This window comes from Miniopterus schreibersii, assembly GCF_964146895.1.
Source record: "Miniopterus schreibersii genome assembly, chromosome: 13".
Classification (NCBI taxonomy): Eukaryota; Metazoa; Chordata; class Mammalia; order Chiroptera; family Miniopteridae; genus Miniopterus; species Miniopterus schreibersii.
In genome coordinates, this window is record NC_138113.1 from 51,517,803 (window position 1) to 51,540,695 (window position 22,893).

The window sequence follows — 22,893 nt, forward strand, 5'->3', positions numbered from 1 at the left end:
ACACTTGTCATTTCATGGATGCTGTAGAAATACATCATATTGTACGTGACCTTTTGGGATTGGCTCTCTACTCAAAAACATCCAGGGATCCACCCAAGATGTGTGGGTGCACCACAGTGTCATTGGTGACCTGTTAAAAACTTGAAGCTTGTCCTGCCACCTGTTCACTTCATAGAGCAAAGGTTTTTCATTTTGATGCGGTCCAGTTCATCAGTTTTTGCGTTTATGGATCATGTTTCTGGTGTGCAGTCAGTCCAAGAATTCTTCATCATTGTTCTAAAGGTTTTCTAGTTTTGCTTGTTACACTTGTATCTGTGATTCACATTGCGTTAGTTTGTGTGTAAGGTGTGAGGTTTAGATCAGTGTTTATTTTTTCCAGCACCATCTCTTGGAAAGGTGATCCACTTTCCATCTAACTGCTTTTGTACCTTCGCCAGAAATCAGTGGCATGTTTATGTGGGTCTGTTTCCAGATTCTGTTTTGTGCTCCTCTGCCAACACGACACCGCCGTCATTGCCGTGGTCATATGCTAGGCCGTGATAGTAGAGTGACTCCTCACATTTTATTCAACATTTTCCAAAATTGCTTAGCCTAGGTCTCGTACCTTCTCAAGTAAATGTTAGAATAAGCTTGTTTGTGCCTTCAGAACTGCTGCTGGGATGTTGATAGGAATCGTGTTCAACCTACAGATCAGTTTGGGAGAGGATATGCATCTTTACTGTGGTGCATCTTCCAATCCATACACCAGACAGGTCTCTTCAAGTATTTAGGTCTTTAGGTTTTGTAATTGTCAGCACGCAGGTCTTACGCATGCTTTGTTAGATTTCATTTACTTTGGAGCGGTTATTAGTGGTATTGTATTTTTAATTTTCACTTCCACATGTTCAGTTTTGGTTCACAGGAATGCATTTTAGTCTTGAGCCATTAAGTATGATGTTAACTGTAGGTATCTTGTAGATGCTCTTTTAAAAGGTGAAGTTTCTCTTTGTTCCTTGATAACTAAGAGTTTTTATCGCGGATGGAAGGGGTGTTGGATTTTGTAAAATGTCTCTTCTGCATGAGTTGATATCGTATGAATTTGCTTATGCGAGCCTTTGATAAGGTGTATTATTGCATTGATTGATTTTCAGCATTAATGACCCTGCACACCTGGGACAAATTCTTCTTGGTCAGGGGGTAATTTTTTTCATACGTTGTGTGTGTTGTGCGCCATTGAGTTGTCTCCGACTCCTGGCTACTCTGTGAATGAATGATGTCCTTAGTGTCCTGTCCTCAGCAGGTCCGCTCAGCTCCTGTAGACACACACCCCTGGCTTCTTCCATGGAGTCTACCCATCTCATATCTGGTCTCACTCTTTTCCTTCTGCCTTCTGTTTTTCCCAGCATTATTGTCTTTTCCAAAGAACCCTGCCTTCTCATGATGTACCCGAAATAGGACAACTTCAGTTTTGTGGTATTTGCCTCCGAAGATGTTTTGGCTTAATCTGCTCTAAGACCCACTTGTCTGTCTTTCCGGTGGCCTGGGGTATCCACAGAGCTCTCCTCCAACACCGTGTTTCAAAGGAATCAGTCGTTTTCTACCAGCCTTCTTCCCTGTCCAACTTTTCCATCTGTACATAGTGATTGGGGAGAGGAGGGTATGGATGGTCTTGACGTTGGTCTCTAATGACACTTCTTTGCCCCTGAAGATCTTTCTTAATTCTTCCATTGCTGCCCTTCCTAGTCTCAGCCTTTTCTTGATTTCTTGGCTGCAATCTGTCTGAATTGATGACTGAAACAAAAGGTAAGTAAAGTCCTTAACAGTTTCTGTGTCTTTGTTGTCCGTGTTGAAGTTGTGTTTTTCTTCTGTAGTCATGATTTCTGTCTTCTTGATGTTCAGATGCAGTCCTGTTGGCACTTTCTTCTTTCACTTTCACCAGAAGTGTCCAAGTCATTGCTGTTTTCTGCCAAGAATATGGTGTCATCTACATCTCTCAAGTTACTGATATTTCTTCCACCAATTTTCCTCTTTCTTTCCTTTGTGTCCAGCCCAGTTCTTCCTTGCTGACTTTCTATCTAGTAGTTCTGTCAGTTGTTGAGAGTGTGGTGTTGAAATCACCAACTATAATGGATTTGTCTAGCTTTCCTTTAAAGTCTATCAGATTTTGCTTCATGTATTTTGAGGCACTGTTGTTTGATGCTGAGAATTTTTCTGCCTTCCTGTTGGATTGATCGTTTTATCATTGCTGTAAAAGCCCGTTTTATCTGATACTTATATAGTCACTCCTGCTTTTTGTAAAAAAGAAAAATAGTGTATTAATATTTACATGGTGTAGCTTTTTCCATCTTTTTACTTCCAATCTACATATGTTGTATTTGAAGTAAGTTTTTTGTATGCAGCGTATCTTTAACGGAACAGTATATTATTTACTCTGCCAAATCTGTGTTTTAAATGGTGTATTTAGACCATTTACATTTAAGGTAATTGTGTATATGTTTAGGGCTTAACTCTGTCATCAAATATAAGTTAGGGAGCTCATGAGAAGTAGGCTAGCTTGTTGTTATTACTCTCATTTTTACCCATTCCAATATTCTTTTTTTCCTGGAGTTCTAAGCCGTCAGTTCCCATTTCTGGTCATTCTTTAGTGATAGCCCTGCTGGCAACACTCTTAGTTCTTCATCTGAGAATGTCTTCATTTCTTTTTTGTTTTAGAGGATATTTTCACTGGATATAGAATTTGCCATTGACAGTTTTGTTTTGTTTTTTTCAGGGCTTGAAAAATGTTCCTTTCTCTGACCTTTACAGTTTCAGATGAGAAATCTGCCCTCCTGTGAATTGCTCTCCTATAAGTAATGTGTCATTTCTGTCTGGCTGCTTTTAAGATATTTTTCTTTGTCTTTTAGTTTCCAGAAATTTAATTACGACATCTTAGCTTGGATATCTTTGGTTTTATCTTTTTTGGGTTCACTCAGCTTCTTGAGTCTAGTTTTATGTGCCACATTTGGGAAGTTTGCAGCCATTGTGTCTTTGAATACTATTTCAGACCCTTCCTCTTTCTTTGGGGATTTTGCTGTAGTTGCACAGGTCCCTAGACTCTGTTTTTTCATTATATTTTCTCTCTGTTCAGACCGAGTAAATTCTGTTGATTTGCTCTCATGTCCACTGATTTCGGCTCTTTGTCAGTTTCTGTGCTTTGTCTGTTATTGAGCCCATCCAGCGAGGTTAATTTTAATTGTATTTTTCAATTCTAAGTTTTTTGCCTGCTTCTGCCAGGTGAGGTGGAAGTTCAGAGCTCTCCCTCGGCCTTGCTGATCCCTGAAAAAGGCAGGCAGCGACCTGCACTGCTTCATTGTGTCTGCCTGGGGTGTACACGGCTCCCCGGCCCCTGTTGACTCCTGGAAAGGGGGAAAGAGTGGAGAACTGTCTTGCTGCCTTGTTTCTGTGGGGTGGTGTGGGGGTGTTAACGTTCAGCTCCCCTATGCTTTTTGCTTACACCAGGGTGGGGGAGGTGAAGACCAATCAGCCCGCCTCCCACCACTGGTGCTGGGTGGGGTGGAGGCTCAGCTTATTGCTGCCTCCCCCTTCTCCCTTGCTAATGCTACCCTGGAAGGGGCCCATCGGGGGAGGGGGCAGGGAAGTGCCCCAGCAACACTTCTCTGGCCTGGCCTGGCTGTGGAGAGAGCTGGGGAATCAGCAACTTCCTTAGCCTGCCCTCTGTGGTGGGATCTGATGACCAACCACTAGGCTGGGCACAGGTTTAAGACCAACTCCCCACTCGCCATCCTGAAACCACAGGTGCGGTGTTGGGTTTGAGTCAGTTGAGTGAGGCCAAAAAGGTCCTCTGTTGCCTGGCCACCTTTCCCGGTCCTTTGGCTGGAAAAACAGGCTGTCCCTGGGTCTTTTTCTCTCGGTGCCCATAGGGGCCCCAGGTGAGGCCTCCGCAGTGCCCTGTCCTGGGTGTGTGGAAGGCAATGAGGAAACCGGGCCTCCAGCCCTTGTTCCTCAGCCCTCTGTCCCCTGTCAGCGTTTACTTGCTTGTTGTGTTATGTCCATGGTTTTTAGTACTAAAGGGAGGACCCTGGGGGCCGAATGGAACTAGAAATCTCCATCTTCTTGTAACTGAGTATTTATGAGTGGTAGCGATGGGCTCTGGCTGCCAAGTGCTACTCAGAATTTTAGAAATCACCTCTTTCACCCTAATTTTACTCTCTATATGTTAACATTGGAAAGAGGTGTAGCCATTATCCTAGCTACCCTTTGCAAATAGTAACTGCAGTATCTGTTGTGGTGACCCCCATGTGTGGCCCTGGAGGTGTGCCCATGGGGTGTGCACCATGCTGCTCTCAAATGTAGATCCTCAAAACATCTGGGTAGCTCAAGTCTGGTGCCATGTGCTATAGGGGAGCTTATTAAAGAGAATAGTAAGTCTCATAGTTCTGTATGTTTGGACTGTACAGCAGAAAAAAGAGATTAATCATCCTTTGATTTGTTTCATATTTTAAGGTGTGTGTGGTGATAGATTTGAAGATATGCATATACTTAAAATTGCCAGTGGTGCCTGCTTCCTGACTGCCTTGCAAACCAAAGAAGGGGATCTCTTGCCCAGAGCCTGAGTGTCCCCACAGCCCTCGTGTCTGTTCAACCCTGCCTGTACTGGGAAGGGACTCTTCATGAACCACTCCGCTCCCTGCCCCTGAGTCATCCCCGCACCAGAACTCGGCTGTCTCCATTTCTTTGTTGGGTCAGTCTCAGTTTCTTGGCATGGTCATTACGTGACCAAATTTCTAGCCTCTCACCTTCTGGTCACTGTTCTCTGGTCGTTCTGCTTACTCCATGGATAGGACCTGTGCTGGGGCATGTGACTTAAAACAGCTTTCTTTCTCTCTGGGGATCTTGTTAATACAAACCTAATCTCTATTCTTAAAGACCATGAGGACTCAGTCCTGTGCTGTGCTGGGGTGCCTGCCTGTAAGCACAGGGCCATCCACTGGCTCAGACCCTGCTCTGCAGACACAGTGCAGTGCATCTGATGTTCCTTTCTTTTGCATAAAATGCTAGCAGAAACTATGCACAAGAGGGTTCATCACAGCATCTCTTATACCAGCCAAACAGCTACTGACAATCCTACTGGTCTGGGAATACCTCTGAATTATTCCTCCTTTGACAGACTCTAGTGTCATCTTCTTAATGGTGTTAAAGAGAGTAGTGACATGTGGAAATGCTCCTGGCGAGATGTTGTTAAAAAGGCTACAAAATTGTTGATATCCTAGGTCTTAGTCTGTTTGTACTGTAACAGAAATACCACACTGGGGCCTTACACAGCATTTATCTCAGAGTTCTGGAGGCCGGAAGTCTGAGATTGGGGGCCAGTGTGGCTGGGTTCTGGTGATGGCCACCTTCTCCCTGTGTCCTCACAGGATGGGAAGAGCAAGCTGGTTCTCTGACACTTACGAGGCCACTAATCCCATCATGGGGGCCCCACCCTCATGACCTAATCACCCAAAGGCACATCTGCAGATGTGATCACACTGGGGCTTAGGTTTCAACATAGGAGTTTGAGGGGGACATAGACCTGTAGTCCATAACACAGTTTTGTGTTTAAGAAGTTTTTCAAGCATAACAAAAGGCTTAGGAGGAAAATAAAGTGTTAATAGCGAGTGTTTTTGCATTCAAGTTACAGGTGTTTTCTTTCTGTGTACCTTTTTATATTTGCAGAATCATCATAATTAGCATTTATAATGGAACAGATATAACAAATAGTGTATATTTTAAATTTTGCTCTCCATTAATCTTCACTTTAGGCATGCCAAGCAGTGTCAGCGTGGCTTCTATCTCTTATTTGTGTGGCTCCCTATTAACTGCCGTGGTCGTTACATTGGTAAAGAGTTCATCCGGGTGAGGTCAGGCTTTCAGGCCATCCCCAGAAGTGCTGTGGATGGATTCAAGCCCCCTAATCTACTCTTTGGGAGTCTACTTTTTATCTTAGCAAAATGAGTATTTTATATGTGAAGCACCTCCATTCAGTGGGGTCCCAGGTAGACTCTGCACCTGGGACTGTGGCTGCCTTCCCTGCAGGGTCTGGGTGGGATCCTGGCCGGCTCTCCGGCCGCCGAGTCACATGGGCAGACCTGGGAATCTCTGAGCTTCATGTCCTCTATCGAGCCAGGACAGAGGTGCCTACCTCTGAGGTCATGGGGAGCTTTCATGTAAGCTGATGGAAAGAAAGTGTCTGGTGGGAACTCAGTCACACATTTCTCCTTGCTCCTCATGACCCATCCCAACCATGGAGCGTCAGTATGTGTGACGGTGATGAAATGTCCTCTCCTACTTCCCATGGCAAGGAGCTGTCGTTCAGGAGTACAGGAAGCTCACGGGAGAAGTTCATCTGGAAATGCTACCATAATTCTGGCCCCCAGGTCTGAAAACAAGCAAGAAGGAAGAAAGTATTTTCTAGAAACTGGCCTGGTTGGGGCAGGAGGGGGTCCCAATAACCCCTACCCTGCCAATTGAACTGCAATCACCCTGAGCAGAACCCTGGCTTCAGTGGGAAAGTTTGGGCCATGGAGTGACACCTGGGGACCCGCACCCTGCCTCTCTCGGTGCTGGGCTCACGTTGGGACACAGCAGGACACCTGTGGAACACCGCCCGCTTGACTTGGCAGAAACTCCACTCTAGAGTTCAATCAAAAGAATGCGGGTGTTTTCACAATCGAGGCAGAGGCAGATTGTTTGTTACTTGTTGATTTCATGTTAGAAACATTCTTTGCCTGAACAGAATCAAGAATTTAAAACAGCTTTTCCCTTTTCTCTGAGACGGTTCCACCCCTTTTTTCCATCATTAATTTAAATTGTGGGTTTTGCTTCTGAGCGAGTTACTGTGAGTTACTCGAGAATCCTTGGGGACTTTTCCTCACGTGCTATGGGGTGACGGACTGATACCAGCCGTCAGTGCTGGTGACGTTTCCCTGGTGGGCAAGTTTAACCACGTTTGTAATAATGTTAAAAAGCTTACAAGGGTTTTAAGCGTTTGCTTAGAATGAATTGGTGTCCACCAAGTCCTGTGGGAAGCCCAGGTTCACTCTGTACTTCCACTGTTCTCTACCCTGGACCGGATGCATGGTTTGACAGTAATGGGAGGGCCAGCCCTGAGCAGGCTCTGGTGTGACCTCGGGGCCAGGGGTGAGGGTCAGCTTGTCTCCCTCTCACCTCCGCTCTCAGTGGACACAGGCCAGTTGACAGCATGAGTAGTAGCTGCACACTGAGAGGGGACTGTCATTGAGTGAGAAAATGGGATCTGGTTTGTAAGCAGCGGGGCTTCACCCTGGCCTCGGGTACTCTGCACCGTCCATAACGCGTTAGCTCGGGCTTTGCTGCCCTTCCTCAGGAGTGGAAATGGTTTTGAAGCGAAAATTTTAAAAAGCGGAATCAACCATTTCAGTCTTACGAGGGTGTGTGTATTATAACAAATAGATTCTACACCATTGTCAACTCAGTTCCTCTGGACCTTCTTTTTTCCCCAGAATATATCACATTTCTGGGCCAGAGCATGCTTCCCAATCCAATTCCTAAAACATTTTAAGATAAGCAATTTATAGACTTAATGAATAATCTGAGACTTTTTAAGATGCTTGTTTACGAGGGCGGGGCCTGCTTTCCTCCCGTGAACGTGCGTCTGCGAAGGTGTTTAGTGTAGCCAAGCTTGACAACCTCCGTTTATTGAGTTTTTTTCCTACAGAGTAAGAGTGCTGCAGAAAAAATCAAAAGGTTTCTTGTTTGTCTCTTTTAGTCCCTTGAGAAGTTTCCTAATACAAAGTATGAATTCTGGGTATATAGTATGTTAGCATATGTATTATGTTAAAGTATGTTTGACTTTACATCTTGATTTTACTTACACATGAGCATAAATTCTACTGAGTTAGTCAAAAGCAACTGACCAGCTTCAGAGAATGGTTTGGAGCACAGCAGGAGCAGAGGTGTTTGTAGGTTTAGTGAGCACTCAGGTACTGTTTAATTCAGTGTCCGAGTGCCCACAGGTCCCCGCCTTCTCACTGGATTTTCCCATGTAAAATCCTCTGAAGCCTGGAAGTGTGTGCTCTCTGTGAGGAAAGCCTGGTGCACACAGTACACAAGCTCTGTTTTCTGTCCAGTCCTTTTTCCTTATAGCCTGCCACGATTGTGGGAGTGGAAAGTTCCAGCGGGTGACCCAGTCCAGTCTTGGTCCTTCCAGTGACCCATTAACAACCCCTGGGCAAGTCCCTCCCCCCAGCTGGAGACCAGTGTCCTGTCCTGACAGAGGAGGGTATGGGCAATGGCTGGGGTCCGGTGTGGTCACTGGAGGGGGTGGGTGGGGGGCTTGCCCCGAATTAGGACAGCCTTGGTGTCATCTGTATGGCACAGTGGGTTTCTCCGTCCACCCATCCTTTGTGAGCGGGGCCAGCAGCCCTGTCTGCTATCCCTGGAGGGAGGAAGAATGTGTGAACCTGAGCAGGTAGAAGACCCTTGAAGCCAGCAGTCTGCAGAGGGCTCTGCACGTGTCAGGCTCATGCAGGCGCTAATGATGCTGTGGCCTCCATTCTCTCCCTGTGTGGGGCATGGAGCACCACCGCCAGCGTGACATGTTGTGGCTTATAGAGTGGGCCTAGGACCCTCCCTCAGAGTTGCTGTGTGCAGAGGTTAGGTGGTGGCCTGGCCGGTTAGGACAGGCTGGTCAGTGGGTGAAGGGACTGGGCTCACGCCGCCTTTCTGATGGGGCTTCCACTGTACCACTTAGACGCTTTGCTAGCTGCAGTCTGCCGTTTCCTTCTATTTGATGCAGAGTTTTAATTCCTTTTCACTCCTGTGTTTCTCGCCTGTGTCTCTCAGAGGTGGGCTCCGTGCTTCCAGCATGAATGTGTTCGGTCAGGACACACGAGTTCTGCGAGTTTTCTGGGGAGGAGTCAGGCAGCCCAACTGTGACAGACATGCTTTGAGGACAAATATTTAAACCATTAAATGTTCAAACACGACGTTTACATCTTTGCGATTATGTAAAATAGTGTCTGGAGTTGAGGTGGGTGTAAAATGTGTTTCTTGTCTACGCCGTTGGCTTTTATGAGTTTTTAAGTGAGAAGATTTCATGGTGCCTCATCCTGCTGGTGAGTTATCACTAACCCTGGGTCCGTCCTCTCAGACCCGTGCCTCCCTTTGTGGGTAACCATTATGAATTTTAACTGTGTAAATAAAACTGGTGGACTTTTACAGGCTTGAATTGAAAAGCTGTTTAAGATGTAGCTCTTTAGAGTTCTGCTTCTGCCCCATGCCTGGATCTTCACTATCACTGAGATGAAATGCAGTAACGTGTAAGACCCCTAATGTGAATATAGGAGAAGAGATTTTTCTCACCTGTTTCCTGTTGCCACTGTTGAATTTCATAGAGGAAGCCACACGTACTCTGTAGTCAGGAATTTTTATTTTTGAGTTTAAATTTACATTTCCTCCCGAAGATCTGATTTTTGGCTAGGAACAACATATAGTTACCCATAGCTGGCAACTTCAAATTTTTTAACGCTTTATTTCTCAGAATGGCCTTCAGCGAGTTACTGTATGGAGTGGCATATTTACTTTCAAAAGATCTCTAAAATGCATTTGTTTTTATAGTGTTGCTGGAGTAAATGCTAAAATGAGTTTTCTGTGTAGGACATCCTCTGCACTGTCAGGAGAGGGATTTGGCAGTGTTGTCTGTCTTACAGCTCAGGGTTAGTCTTCATTTGTACTGAGTGGGCGACTTCTTACTTGTTTTTCAAAATAAGAGGGCACCTGTCAGATCCCCTAGTGCTCTGACAGGAACCTGGGGCTGCAGAAGTCCAGCTGCAGCTGCCGAGCCAGTGGGGCCGAGTCAGTGCTGGGAAAGCAAGAAGAGTCGTGTCCTGTGTCCCACCCTGGCCAGCCCCAGTGCAGGCCTGCAGCACACCACTCAGAGCACAGGTTTCTGGAGCAGGCGAGGGGACCAGGGTGATGATGGGGGTCTCCCCAGGGCTCCTGGTAAAAGGCACAGGAGGAGCTGGTTCAGGACCAGGTTTGGGACGATTGAGAGATTGGGTGATGATTGAGAGAGATTGTAGACCCTGTAGCCCCAGGGAGCATTTCAGTTTCCTGCGAGCAGGAACTTTGTAGCACCTGATGCCCTTCAGTGAGGACTTTGGTACCTTTGGAAAAAGCGCCCTGCCCTTGGAGTGGGCACTGAGGCTGGGCCTCATCAGTCTGCAGAGGCTTCTGCGCAGGTCCCTGCCTGGTGTGAGATGCTGGTGCTGGGCTTCTGCTGTGACCAGGAGTTAGCCAGTTATGTCTTTTAACATAAAACCACAGGGTCCGGGTTTGTTGCTGGCGTGTCACTGGCTTCTAGCGAATGTCAGCATGAGTGGGGACCCCGCAGCCAAGAGAAGAAATAGGTCTTCCGATGCTGAGCAGGGAATGAGGAGAATGGCGGAGCTCCTTGGCCGAAATGCCTTTGGCATTTTAGTTTATTGTAAGAGAAAGGTGGCGATGGGAGGCGAAGGACACGCAGCTTCACAGCCTTGGTTTACTGGCAGTTTCCAAATGGTCAGCCTGGAAACTGATCGAAGCAGGGGGTTTTAATTTTCTAACTCACAGCCACATGAAAGCGGTGGCCGTGCACATTGCAAGAGTAAGCAGAGAAACACTGCCCCGTCTTGCAACTTCTCCACCGTGGAATCCGTCCCAGCAGCTGCTCATAAGCACTGTCTCGGGTTCCTGTCGCCGCCCACGCTCGACACTGGGTACCCGAAAGATGATTAGGGACTTTGTGAGCACCGATGCCAACCACTGTCGCTTTACTTCGTTTCTAATCACTTTCATTTTTGTTCAGTGGCTCAGTGGAATTGAGAGAGGATTTATCCAACAAACAAAATTATGCGAGAAGTAGACCTAGCGGGGGGGGGGGTAAATTGGATTCTGGCTCATTGATGTCTGAGAACCGGCAGAGCCGGGCGTGATCCTGCAGCGATGACTGTAGTCAAACTTCCCTGGATGACAGTGGCCCTCCTTCCCCGGTGGCTCACCCGGAATTCTGGAGCAGGCAGCACGGCCCGATCACACTGGCGGGTGTCCCAGGGAAACCTGGGCAGGCTGGTCGTCTATAAACTGGATAACTGAATCGATAGATATTTCTGCAGATACATAAGCAGACTATTGGGTTAAACAAACACCCCGGGGTTTTTATTCTGCACGTGAACGCAGCACCTGCAGAGGCAGTGCCTCTGTTCAACATTCTGGAGGGATTCTTTTGGCATCAGATTAGTGCAGGTTTGGGAGCCTGCAAAGAGATGGTCCTTGAGAGGGTCCTTTGTGGATGGCTTTTGGCTGACTCAGACTCTGCTCAGGGAGTAAAGGTGGACAGCCCCGAGGTGTCAGCCCCACGGTCCCTGCTGAGTGCACATGTGTGCCCAAGTATGTCCTGTTGTGTGTTTAAAATCAATGGTTTCTACAAAGCCGTACATTCCCTGTCTCTGCCAGGCATCCTTTCCTGCTGCTGAGCTGAGTATTGATGATTCTCAGCCTCACCCATGTGGGTCACTTTAAAATCACACCTTGATTCTGCCCAGTGTTGTAGATTATTGAGCTTTGAAGACAGTGTAGAGTCAGTGTTTCTGTGGATCTTAATATGGTTTCTGGTTCCGCACTTGACAGTCAGTGGTGATGTGATGGGAACTCAAGCGGCCGCCCCCCTCGGAAGTGAGAGCCGTGCCAGTGCTGTCCCTCAGACGAGACTGCAGTGGCGGGAATGCAGGTGTGACACAACATCCCCCCCACACAGTCCCCATTTGGTGACTTTTCACAGCACCCTGCAGAGGGGAGGGGACAGCTGGGTGTCAAAAGAGTGGCGGTGAATCTCATGATGATGCCTCAGTGCCTTCGAGCACCTGCCTTGGTAACGGTGCAGGAGTCGGGCATTCAGTGAAAAACAGCGGGTTTGGTTCACTGATGTTGGGTTCACTGTGAACTGACAGTCAGGGTTTTTATTTCCCACCCTAGCAGGCAATGCTACAGAAAGCGCTTCCCGAAAGCCCCAGCCTAATTTCACTATCAGCCACTTAACCACAGTATTAATGTTTTCAGTGGCTGAGCTTTTAAGATTTGAAATTACCATATGGGTTGGAAAATAATTCTGTAGCTGAGCCAGAGCAGTCTGTTCATTAAATAGCACATATCCTTGAGTGACTTGAAGTTCTTTGTCATTGAAAAAGGCCCTCCTTTTCACCTGCCCACTCACTGTAGAAAAATGGATTAGTTATATACCTCCTGGCATTTTTTCTTATAGGAAATGCTGTGACCAGTAAATGCTGGATTTCAAAAAATTATTTCTAAGAGTCTTGATGAAAATTCCACTACCATCCCATTTTTGACAAAATTGCCTGTGCCTGACACAGTAGCATTGAAGTTTTGCTAAGTGGGTTTGGTTAGAAAACTAGACGACCTCAAAGGCTGTCCTGGCTCATAATGGTGCTTGAGAGACTGGCGCTGGCCTTGTGTGGCCCTCAGGTGACAGCCCCTGAGCAGTTTACATTAAGAGCAGTTTATATTTTATTGTCTTTTTTTTTTTTTTTTTAGTTTTAGTGCCACGTTTATGGAGTGAAATGCTTTCTTAAATGCGGAAACTACATTTCCTATGGGTAAAAATACACCTCATCAGAATTTCCCCTTTGAAGAGTTTTTACATTCATATAAAATTGCCTTAGCAGTTAAAAATCTGGCCTTCCTATGTAGTGATAAAAGAGTTTTTGTCTCTAATAAAGCCCCATTTTGTTGACCAGGTGTTGGCATTATGGTTGGTAGGCATCTTGCAGATAGGAAAGTACAATATTTATGCCTGATACTTGTCTTTTGTAGAGTAGAAATGGAAACATGGGTTCTCGTTTTGATAGGGGGACTGTATTACTAGCAAGGGGGTTGTTGGGTTGAGTATCCAGGTAGGATTAGGGGACTGAGGGTGGAGCGGTGTGCTTTTTGTGGCACTCCCTGCCCTCAAACCCCACCAGGTCCACGTGCACCTTCGGGAGACCACACCTGGATCCCTTCACCGTGGTGCTCCTTGACAGTGGGACAGAATTAAGGGAACGTAATTCTGGTTTTGACCAACACTACTGTGGGGCTGACGGGCTGACTTTAGTTAGAGTTGTTCTCGTGTGACAGACCAAATGTGACAGTCACTGAAATTAAGCTTAGTGAGTAAATTAAATGCATGTCTTACCCTGGCAGAGTCAGACATGCATTTTGAGGTCAGTAGACTGGAGTCAGGTTTTGGGTTTGCCTGTTACGAGACATGGACACATACAAAAAAATAATATCCCTAGGCCTTCAGTTTCCTGTAAAATAATACTTACCTTAAATAGAGTCAGATACTGACCATGTTCTTTCTGCTGTATCTCCTGCCTAGACACAATTTTGCTCAGCAAACCCACTGCCATCCTATTAGGGAAACCTCTGGTCAACCTAAAATAAATTAGCAGCACCCTCCTCCCCCCTTTCGCCTGGTTTGATTTCTCTTTATAGCACTGTTACCGCCTGACCTATTATATATCCATTCCTAGAAAAGTAAGGATTTTGTCTCTTTGGTTTCCTGCTGTATCCCCAGAGTCTAGGATGATGTCTGGCACAAGCAAGTGCTCAGTTGTATTTGTTGAATGAGTGAAAAAATTAAATGAAATTATCCCCAAAAAATACTTCCCCTGCTATCTGCAGATGGTAGGAACTCAGTAATTGTTAGCAGCTACTGTATCAGCATAGGGATTGGGAAACACTCCATTTTTATGTGTTCCTTGTCTAAGAAACTTTTGGCAGCGCTGCTTTCTGTTTTTGTATCAAACGCAAGTATCTTTAAGCTATTCTTTTTTTTAAAATCCTCCATAATATATATGTTTGTTTGTTTTTGTTTTGTTTTGTTTTCGTTACTCACCTGAGGATATTTTTCCATTGATTTTTAGCGAATGGAAGGGAGGGAGGAAGGGAGAGGGGGCATCGATTGGTTGCCTCCTGTATGCGCCCCAACCTGGGATCGAACCTGCAACCTAAGTATGTTCCCTGACCAGGAATCGAACCTGCCACCTTTTTTTGGTGTACAGGAGGCAACCGACTTGAGCCACCCAACCAGGGCTAAGCTATTCTGGAAAGGGTATTTGCCAGCCTCATACTTCACTTGATTCGTGTACAGAAGGACACTTTGTGGATTACAGTTGTGTGACCACGAGAACAAACCACTTAACGCACAACAAACAGAATAAAGTTCCACAAGCGCGCTACCACCACTGAGACGGGTGGAATTTTATTTTTTAACAATTAAGGTGATAATTGGGTTATAGATGCTTTGTCATTTCTCAGACCTCCCGGGGAAGAATGGAAGAGCTGTAAGTAACTTTTGCTCAACTTCCTCTATGAGCAAACTCAGCTTGTCAGAAGTCATTTTATTATAAAGTGTTTATTCTTAACTTATAGAATGCAGTTCATGTGGGTCTTACCATTCTTACCTTTCTTTCAGCCCCATTTCCTTTGATTATTTGCTCAGATGCCACCCTGTAGGTGAGGCCAATTCTGGCCACCGTCCCAGCCCCTAGCACTCTTGCTCTGCCTAGACCCTAGCCTATTCTTTTAAACCATAGCACTTGCCACCTTAAAGCTGTTTTGTACTTTACTTAGCAACTTATGTTTATTGTCTGTTTCTCTCCAATTGAAATGTAAGCTTTACGAGGGTAGGAATTTTATCTGTTTTGTTTACTTATATATTCCCAGGGCCTACAACATAGTCTGTGACCTCACAGAAAATTTTTTTACAGAAGAAAAGAAAGAAAGAGCTTCTACTCACCAAGAGACAAGATATTTTATCACTTCAGAAATGGTCTCTGAAATGTATGTGAAAAACTGCACTGTATTAACTGAGTTTAAGATTACCCTTTTAAAATACAGGAATGAGATGTCTTTTAAGTTATTCAAGATAGAGTTTTTGTCTTATAATCTTACTTTATAACCATATATTCTGTGGATAGATATGCTAGGTTTTATTGCAGGCTGATTGTTGGTCATTAATTTTAGGTGTACAGGTTGAAGGAGCCAGAAAAGTATTTGCCTCTCAAAAAAAACACACAAAACAAACCTAGTTCTTTTAAAAAGCCCCAAATGGCGATAGATGCTATTCAAGTGGCTCCAGCAGATCAGTCTCCTTTGAGAAAGTTGATTTGCATTGTCTGTCACTGTTCCAGATCAGCTTTAAAACCATACACCTAAGCGTACAGTTGGCCGCTCTCTCACTGACCTGCGTTGTGGCCAGCTGGTGTGTGCTCGCACTCTGATCTAATCCTTAACCTTGGCCACTGGGACTCTCCTTATAAATATTCTCTGAAGACACGGATCTCTTCCCCTTTGCTCAGTACTTCCCAGGGTCTGGTCTTAGTCTCCCTGCACCTGAGTCACGTGGGAGCTTGGAGAGTGCAGGTCCAGGGCCTCCCACAGACACACCACCTCCTGTCACCCTGCCTCACCCCAGGGATGTGTTTCTATCTATGTGTTTATTTATGATAACAGCTTACTTAAAGCTACTGAAGTTTTCTTTTGTGTAGAAGAAACATCCGTTTCTTTCCTTCACCTCCTTCCCCAAAACAGCTGGGCCTTCATGTCTAAGGGGAGCAGTTGGATTTGGCCACCAAGGTTCCTTGTTTCCTCCTTAGCTGCTGGCCAGGTTGACCAGTTCCCTGGGTCCCCAGGCGCTGGTCTGATAAGCGGACTTCTGCCTGGACTGGCTCCCTTGATGGTGCTCTGGTTGCCGGCCCGAGCACAAGCCAGACAGAACCTTTCAAACCACATACTTCAGCAGGCTTCTGCTACCACTGGGGGCAAGTAACCAGGGGAGTCAGTTTTGTTTTATATCAAGTATACTTATAAATATCCTTGTCCAGAGGAAACATTTAGTTAAAATTTAGCATTTAGTCCACAAGAATGTAAGCTTTGTGGGAGGCAGAGGTTGGCCTCTTTGGTTGATGTGCCCAGACCACCTGCTGGGTCAGTGTCTGGCACATGGGCATTCAGAGTTGCTGGTAAGGTAGCAACTATCTTGATTTATTAGCATCAGGTAACTTGCAGCATTTTTTACCCATCCACCATCTTTGTAAAACACAACCTCTATTTCGCAGATTTTCTTTGGATAGTTGGCGTTTTCTTCATATCTGGCTCTAGGATTGCAAGCAGGTTACCCTTAAGGAAAGCTTTGTGTAGTGACCACTGAGCGGGCTCTGAAGCCCAGGAGAGGAAGGTGATGCTGGCTCTAAGTGGCCGAGGGGTCCGGTTGGCGGGGCCGGTCACCTGCATGTGTGGGCAGGTGCATCTCCCTGCAGGCCGGTAGCAGCATCGCTTGAGATGACGGCATGAGGCACTCTGCAGGCTCCGGTGCGGGCGGGGTAGGCATTCTGAGGAGGATGCTCTCCTTCCCCTCAAGGGTGACTTCACTTTCTAAAAGCTTCAAAGCCCAGAAAGAACGCTTGATTGCTGATGGTATAAAATGAAAGTCATGGTTTGGTACCTGTAATAGGGTCAATCCTTAGAGAGTTATAAACCCAGGGAAAGGGAGTCAACTATTACATCACCACCTGGCATGACTCTACCCTGAAATTGTGTGTTCTATCAGTTTAGTCATTTAAACTTTAAGTTTATGGACTTTTACATAGTAACCGTAGAAATATTTGCATGACAAAGGTTCAGCCAGAGTGATTTTCATGTGGTTGGATGGGTGTCCATGGACACGCCTAGCTTATCCTGAAAGTTCCCCATCATCAGCTCTGACATTCCCTGCCATGCCTTCCTGTCAGTGCAGTTTGCCTCTGGCTTAATTCCCCGCCCCACACGGGGTGCCCTGCCCCTCCCCGGTGCTGCATTTGTAGGATCACTGCAATTACCTTGGGTAGGAGCTGGAAGACAGACAGGATGAGGCAGGAATTTGGAGAAGACTTGGTTAAAACTCTTCAAGGAGTTCAGTTTTTTGTTTTTATTGATTTTTAAAGAGAGAGGAAGGAAGGGGGGAGAGAGAGAGAAACATTGATGTGAGAGAACCATCAATAGGTTGCTTTCTGTATGCTCCCTGACAAGGGATCGAACCTGCTACCTTTTTGATGTATAGAACAACGTTCCAACCAACTGAGCCACCTGGCCAGGGCCAAGGAGTTCACTTTTATGCGCTTTTACAGAAGCTATGCCTCAACAGCAGCTTTATAATGATAAAGTACAAAATACAAAAAGAAAAATTCTGCAAAAAATACAAAACAGGAAGCTATATTTTTGTTATTGTGAGCTCTGATTACTGTAGGTTTTAACGCATTTGGTGGTGATTGAAAGGGAACACGGATGTTCAATTAGGAGTACGCTTTGCCCAGCTGGATGACTGGATGTATGTGACGAGCTGTTTCAGCCGGAGGCACATCGCTCCCCGAGCCTGCCTTCTGCGCCGCTCTCCAGGTGTGGGCACCGTGTGTCCTGGGGCATGTGGAGACCGGCTTCCCGTGGGTGATGGGATGTTCTGAAGACTTGCATTTTTTTCCCCCTTCATTTTTGGCTGTCACGTGGCTTTAATGGCTCCGTTAACAAGCGGGTGTGGACGTTAGTGATGGCCTAAGGAAAGCCTCCCGCTTGCTTTTTTGTTCATCAAAGATGCCTTTGCTCTTACACCCAAAACGTTTTCTGCCCCCACTTGGGGTTGCAGACTTGCACCCATTGGCTGCGTTAATAGAGACGAAGAGCGCAGTTACGCTTTGACTGGGCCCCGTGGTGGCCCTCGTGACATCAGCCGCAGCACTGCACCCACCTCCATAGAAACGGAGTCACCCAGGCGGCCCGTTTTCCTTTCTCACGTTTCACTTATTTTGCTTTGCATAGAATGACCATTTCATCTTACACTCCTCTGTGATGTTTGAAGTTTTTCCTAGGAATTTTACCTTGTATTAAGATCAAAGCTATTTTACTGACAGCCTCGATTTTTACATTCTCATGTGTTTCCTGTGTGTTTCTTTGGCGATATTTATTGTACCATGTTTGCGTGTGTTTGCCTTCGTGAAGTGGAAGTATGTGATTGATTGGCCAGGAAGTTTTTGAATTTGGCAGTACTTAGTCTCAGGTTTTGAGAAAGGAAATTATTGCACATCCCCTACTTTTTAACCAGAGCCATGGGGCGGACTAGCCGTGGTGATCTGTAATGTGCATTGTAGCTCTTGCAGTCAGGGAGCAAGAACGTGAGTGCACGTGTGAGAGGGGCTTGCTGCCTGCGGGCCTGTCCACGTGTCGCAGAAACGATGTGATTGTTGTTTTTGTTTCGGTGCAGCCTCCATGCGGCAGTCTCAGGCCCTACCTGCGGACCTGCGCCCGGAGATGTGGATCGCACAGGAGCTTCGGCGGATCGGGGACGAGTTCAACGCCTATTACCCACGGAGGGTAATGAGGTTTTCTTACTTACTCACCCCTCTTCTCCTCCCTCCCTCCCTCTCCCCACCATGTAAAATAAAATGACTACTAATCATCCAGTGCTTGTCTGGAAGCGACAGGTACTGCCTGTGTGTGACCGGCCACTGTTCCTCCTGTCTCCCGTTTTCCGTTTGTGTTACGGCTGAACTGAGGTCAGGGCAGTTCAGCAGAACCCAGGACAGGCTGGCCCAGGGGTTTCCTGAACACAAGCCTTAAACCATCGAGCTTAAAAAGGGCGTTGTTTATATGCTTTGAAATAGCCCCACATACATGTTCACATAGTTTTCAGTCCATATGAGGTGTGTCTGCACTCCCTTTAGGTGAAAGTTAGAAATTTTTAACTTTCCATCTTCACTCAGCAAGGAAATGATGCCCTGTGGTTTGCTGGTGACGTGGGTCAGAGCAGGAGCCGTGTCCTTTTGGCCCCATGGCTATCCTTGGACTGTCATAAATGAAGTGTGTTAGGATTAGGAGGCCGTGTATTAATAGCCTGTAATTTGGAGTACAAAATTTACACCCCCAAGTTGACTGCCACTTAAATTTTTGAGGTGTGCAATGACTTTTTGATTTTTTTTTTTTTTAATTAAGCCCATTGTCTTATCCTGTAGACAGAGTGTATGTTTTGCTTGCCCAGAGTCTTTCTACGTTACCATTTGGACACCCTTTCCCCATGAAGACACTTTAAAGTGTGTAGGCTTTAACTCTGAGCTAAATGGGGCTCTCATGAGCATCTTCGACCACCTCCTCTAAGGGACTCACTAGCCAGTGTGTGATATCATGTAATTCTGGCCAGTTTACTTTTTTTTTTTCCAAACAACCATGTATGAAGACGTTTCTGTTGATTTCTCTAAAAGGAAGACACTTGAACCTGATTTTGTAGGAAGTAAATGTTAATATCATTCTTCCTGTGTCACTTCCCCCCTGGCTGCTTTATTTCTGAGCACTATCATTTCATGTAAGTACATCTTAAAAATAGTTTTAAATCTCTTTTTCCTCTGGAGGGAGGTCAGGCTTAGGACACCCCAGCATTTCTATGCTGCACTGAATGTCCGTGCTGTTGCTAAGCAAATGGATGTTACCTGTTAATAGCGCTCGATCATTCCTGTTTTCCTGTCCGTATACGGACAGTGCCTTTGAAGCTTTTTTAAACATGTGGGTAGTTTCCCATTACGAGGGCGCCTTTCCTTTCTTCACTGCAGAATCTCCGTAAGGGGGTTAGGGACTTTCAGAAAAGTCACATTGGACCCTTTTCATACCTTCCTATGGGGGGGGGGTGTTTGGTGGGAAATGTGCGACAGTGTGTCTGTCATTAAATGGGACATGTCGCTTAGGATACTGTCTTTAGCTGGCAGAATGCCAGGCATCCTGCACCTGACATGGGCCCGCTCACAGAACAGGAGTTCCTTCTCAGCCTCGATCTGAAATCGGTGATTGTTTTATACCGTGTCAGTAAAGTTACTGTTTCCCCCATTTCTTCCACCGTCGTTTCTCTGAAGGGGTTCTGGTGGTACTGTGTGTGGTGGGTAGGGCTCTCCTGCTGGACGAGGGGAGCTCATCGGGAACAGGGCCCCAGTGTATGCAGGATGTTGGTCCCCATGCTAAGGCGGGCGGATATGGGTCCCTTCAGGAGGGTGGGCTGGCTAGATCCGAATCCCTGATTCTGGCATTTGTGCCCATAATCCAGCCTGGCAGACTCTCAGGGTGAGTCTGGCAGTGAACCAACAACAGGCTGGGCCTGCCTCCTGCCCTATCTTGAGACGGTTTGTAGATGTCCTTGGGACCTGATCTGACTTGGGTGGTGCTGCCCAAGAGATGAGGCCCTTGGGCCCTGGTTGCCTCAGTGTCCGGGAGTTCTGGACACCGAGATACATCAGCACAGCTCTTCCCAGGGACTAGATCAAAGCCTCTGGCCACAGAGCCAAGTGTGTTTAAGGATATTTTGTAAAAGTTTCTCTTTAACCTTCTATGGAGTATGGATGACTCTACCAAGCTTTCCCCTGAGCCTGCCCAGATGGGTCTGGTAGATGCCCCTCTGCGGCGGCCTTAGGTGATCAACGATGAGACCTGGGCTAAGGATGGCGTGTGGGTTGGAGCTCAGCCATCCCCTCATGTAGGCTGTCGAAGGGGTGAGCCGTTCTAGTCACAGGCAGATGAGACACGGGCCATTAGGTTGTCTTCATCACCTTGACTCCGCACTGAAGGTGAGATGACAACATCTATCAAGTCGTGTCCTTCCTCCCTCTCCTCCCAGTGTTATTTCAGTTTAATGTTTAAGGTAACCTATGTAACCTGTATGCTTTCAGTGTGTTTGGTAAGATAAGTGTAAATCTCATCGCACTATGTTGCTATATTTTGTCATTGTGAATCAGTGCCACAAATGCAGTTGCTAATATAAAGGACTCATTCTCAGTCTTCTGGGATACTGGGGGGAGGAGTAGAGACAGACAGACTGTAGGTTATATCCTGATGTTTCTGAAATGGAGGGAAATACATTCTCCAGATTTTACAAGGAGCCAGTTCAAGCATGACTCTGAAACTCAGGGTAGTGACCCAGTGACCCCCAGAGCCACAGACCCCTGCCTTGATAGTGTTCGATTAAACAGTCATTGTCCGCAGTCACACTGATGGTTTATTGTTGAATATCGGGGGGAGGAGAATTCTGGTGGGGAGACAGAAGACCGTTTGGGAAAGCGATGCCTTGAATTTATGTGCGGGCTTTACGCGGAAGCCACTGCCCTTGGGCGACAGTGTACCTTGTTGCGCTGCTTCAGGACAGATTTTAGCATTTTAAATATCTGTCGTCTTTATTTGCATTAATACCGCGACAGTACCTTTTCTGAAGTGTTGGTCTTTTGATCGCCACGAGCCTTGCGAAGCCTGACAGGGTATTCTCCCATTTTTCCAGTTAGAGCAATAGAGGAAGTTGTCGTGTAGTTGTCGTGTGTTCAGGCCGCGTCAGGGCAGTGGGGCAGCGTATGCCACGGAGCTGTGGAGTCTGAATCCTGGAAGCAGGAGTGAGAGGCACAGGTGAGCGCAAACCCACTGCATGTTCCCTTTCCCCCGTGACTCAGTGCGATGCCCCGAACACCTCCAGGGCAGGTGACACTCCTCCTTCCCATCCGATAGAAGCTTCACCACTCAGCACCGGGCTATTGTTGTAGCTCTTTGTTCTGAAATGATTTCAGACTTACCGAGAAGTCGCAAGAATGGTACACAGAACCCTCTTCTGTCTGCTGCCTCCGCTCCCCACGGTTAACTTTTTGCCGCATTTTGCTCTAACAAACGCTTTCCCTCCTCATACTGTGTACACGTTATGTTCTGAAGTATTTGGGAAGAAGCTGCAGACATGATAGACCTTTACTCTTAAATACTTTTGTGTGTATTTCCTAAGACTGAGTATTCTCTTACGTGACCTCAGTGTAGTCATCAGCATCAGAGTTAACGATGTTACGGTAACGTGTAATCCTGGACTTTATGCAAACAAACGTTGCCAGTTGTGCCAACAGTGTGACTTAAGTTCATGGGTCCCTATTTTTTTTAATTTTATTGATTTTAGAGTGAAAACATCAGTCTATTGTTCCATTTTTTTATGCATTCATTGGTTGATCCTGGTACGTGCCTTGATCGGGGATCAAACCTACAACCTTGGCGTCTCAGGACAACGCTCTAACCAGCTGAGCTACCCAGCCAGGGCCATGGGCCCCTGTTTAATTCAGTGGGTTATTGTGTGTTACACTCAGTACTTATGAGGCTCAGATTGTCACAGATTCAGCCAGCGGCAGCTGTGTGGTGTGTTTTACCATGTCATTGAGCATTAAAGTGCCTTGGTAGCAGAGGCCCACAGACAACGTGTTGTGGGACCATAGATGGATTTGTGGCTAAGTGACCTGCACCTACTGGTATCCTCTTACAGCTCCGGGACTCTGCAGGGGGGTGGGGTGGGGACCACAGGTGAGCACAGAGCTGACAGTCATCGTCCAGGGACAGGACTTCTCAGAGAGGGTAGGGCTCTGTCTGGGGCTTTTTAACGAGGTAGAGTAACTTGCAAGGAGTTGAGCAGTTCCGTATTGTGCTCCTTGACTCCGCCTCTTCCTGTGCTCCTTGACTCCGCCTCTTCCTCACGGGTGGCACGTGTCCCTTTGTTCCTGAATAGCCTCTGCTAGTTTCTTCACCATTGAGAAGTTGTGTAAGGACAAGTCCAGGTCTTATCCGCTGGAGGGAGTGTCAGCAAGTGGGGCCATGGTCTTCCGAGGGTGCGGGGTGCCGTGTGCTTCACCAAGTTTCAGGATGGTGTCTCCTTGATGGGATTCTTGGCCGTGGGCCAGGCTCGTAGTCTGAGGCTGTTGAGCGTGTGCTGAACCCTTGAGACGTAAAAACACGTCCTCTAACCAGCATGTCCCCCCACCCCCACCCCAGGACCGAGGC

At 46.6% G+C, this 22,893-nt stretch overlaps 1 protein-coding gene across 7 annotated transcripts in view; it reads left to right on the forward strand.

Moving 5' to 3' along the window:
• Positions 1 to 22,893, forward strand: part of BCL2L11 (BCL2 like 11) — a 42,859-nt gene that overhangs the window by 8,459 nt on the left and 11,507 nt on the right. For 4 of the 7 annotated variants that reach the window (XM_081156269.1, XM_081156263.1, XM_081156266.1 and 1 more), the window contains one exon: positions 18,329 to 18,438. The exons of 1 other annotated variant lie outside the window; for it this stretch is intronic. In XM_081156269.1, coding sequence (XP_081012395.1) covers positions 18,329 to 18,438 — 110 coding nt within the window. Of the gene's footprint in view, positions 1 to 14,760; positions 14,878 to 18,328; positions 18,439 to 22,893 lie in introns of those variants that run through there. 2 more of the 7 variants (XM_081156264.1, XM_081156267.1) reach the window with 2 other exon arrangements.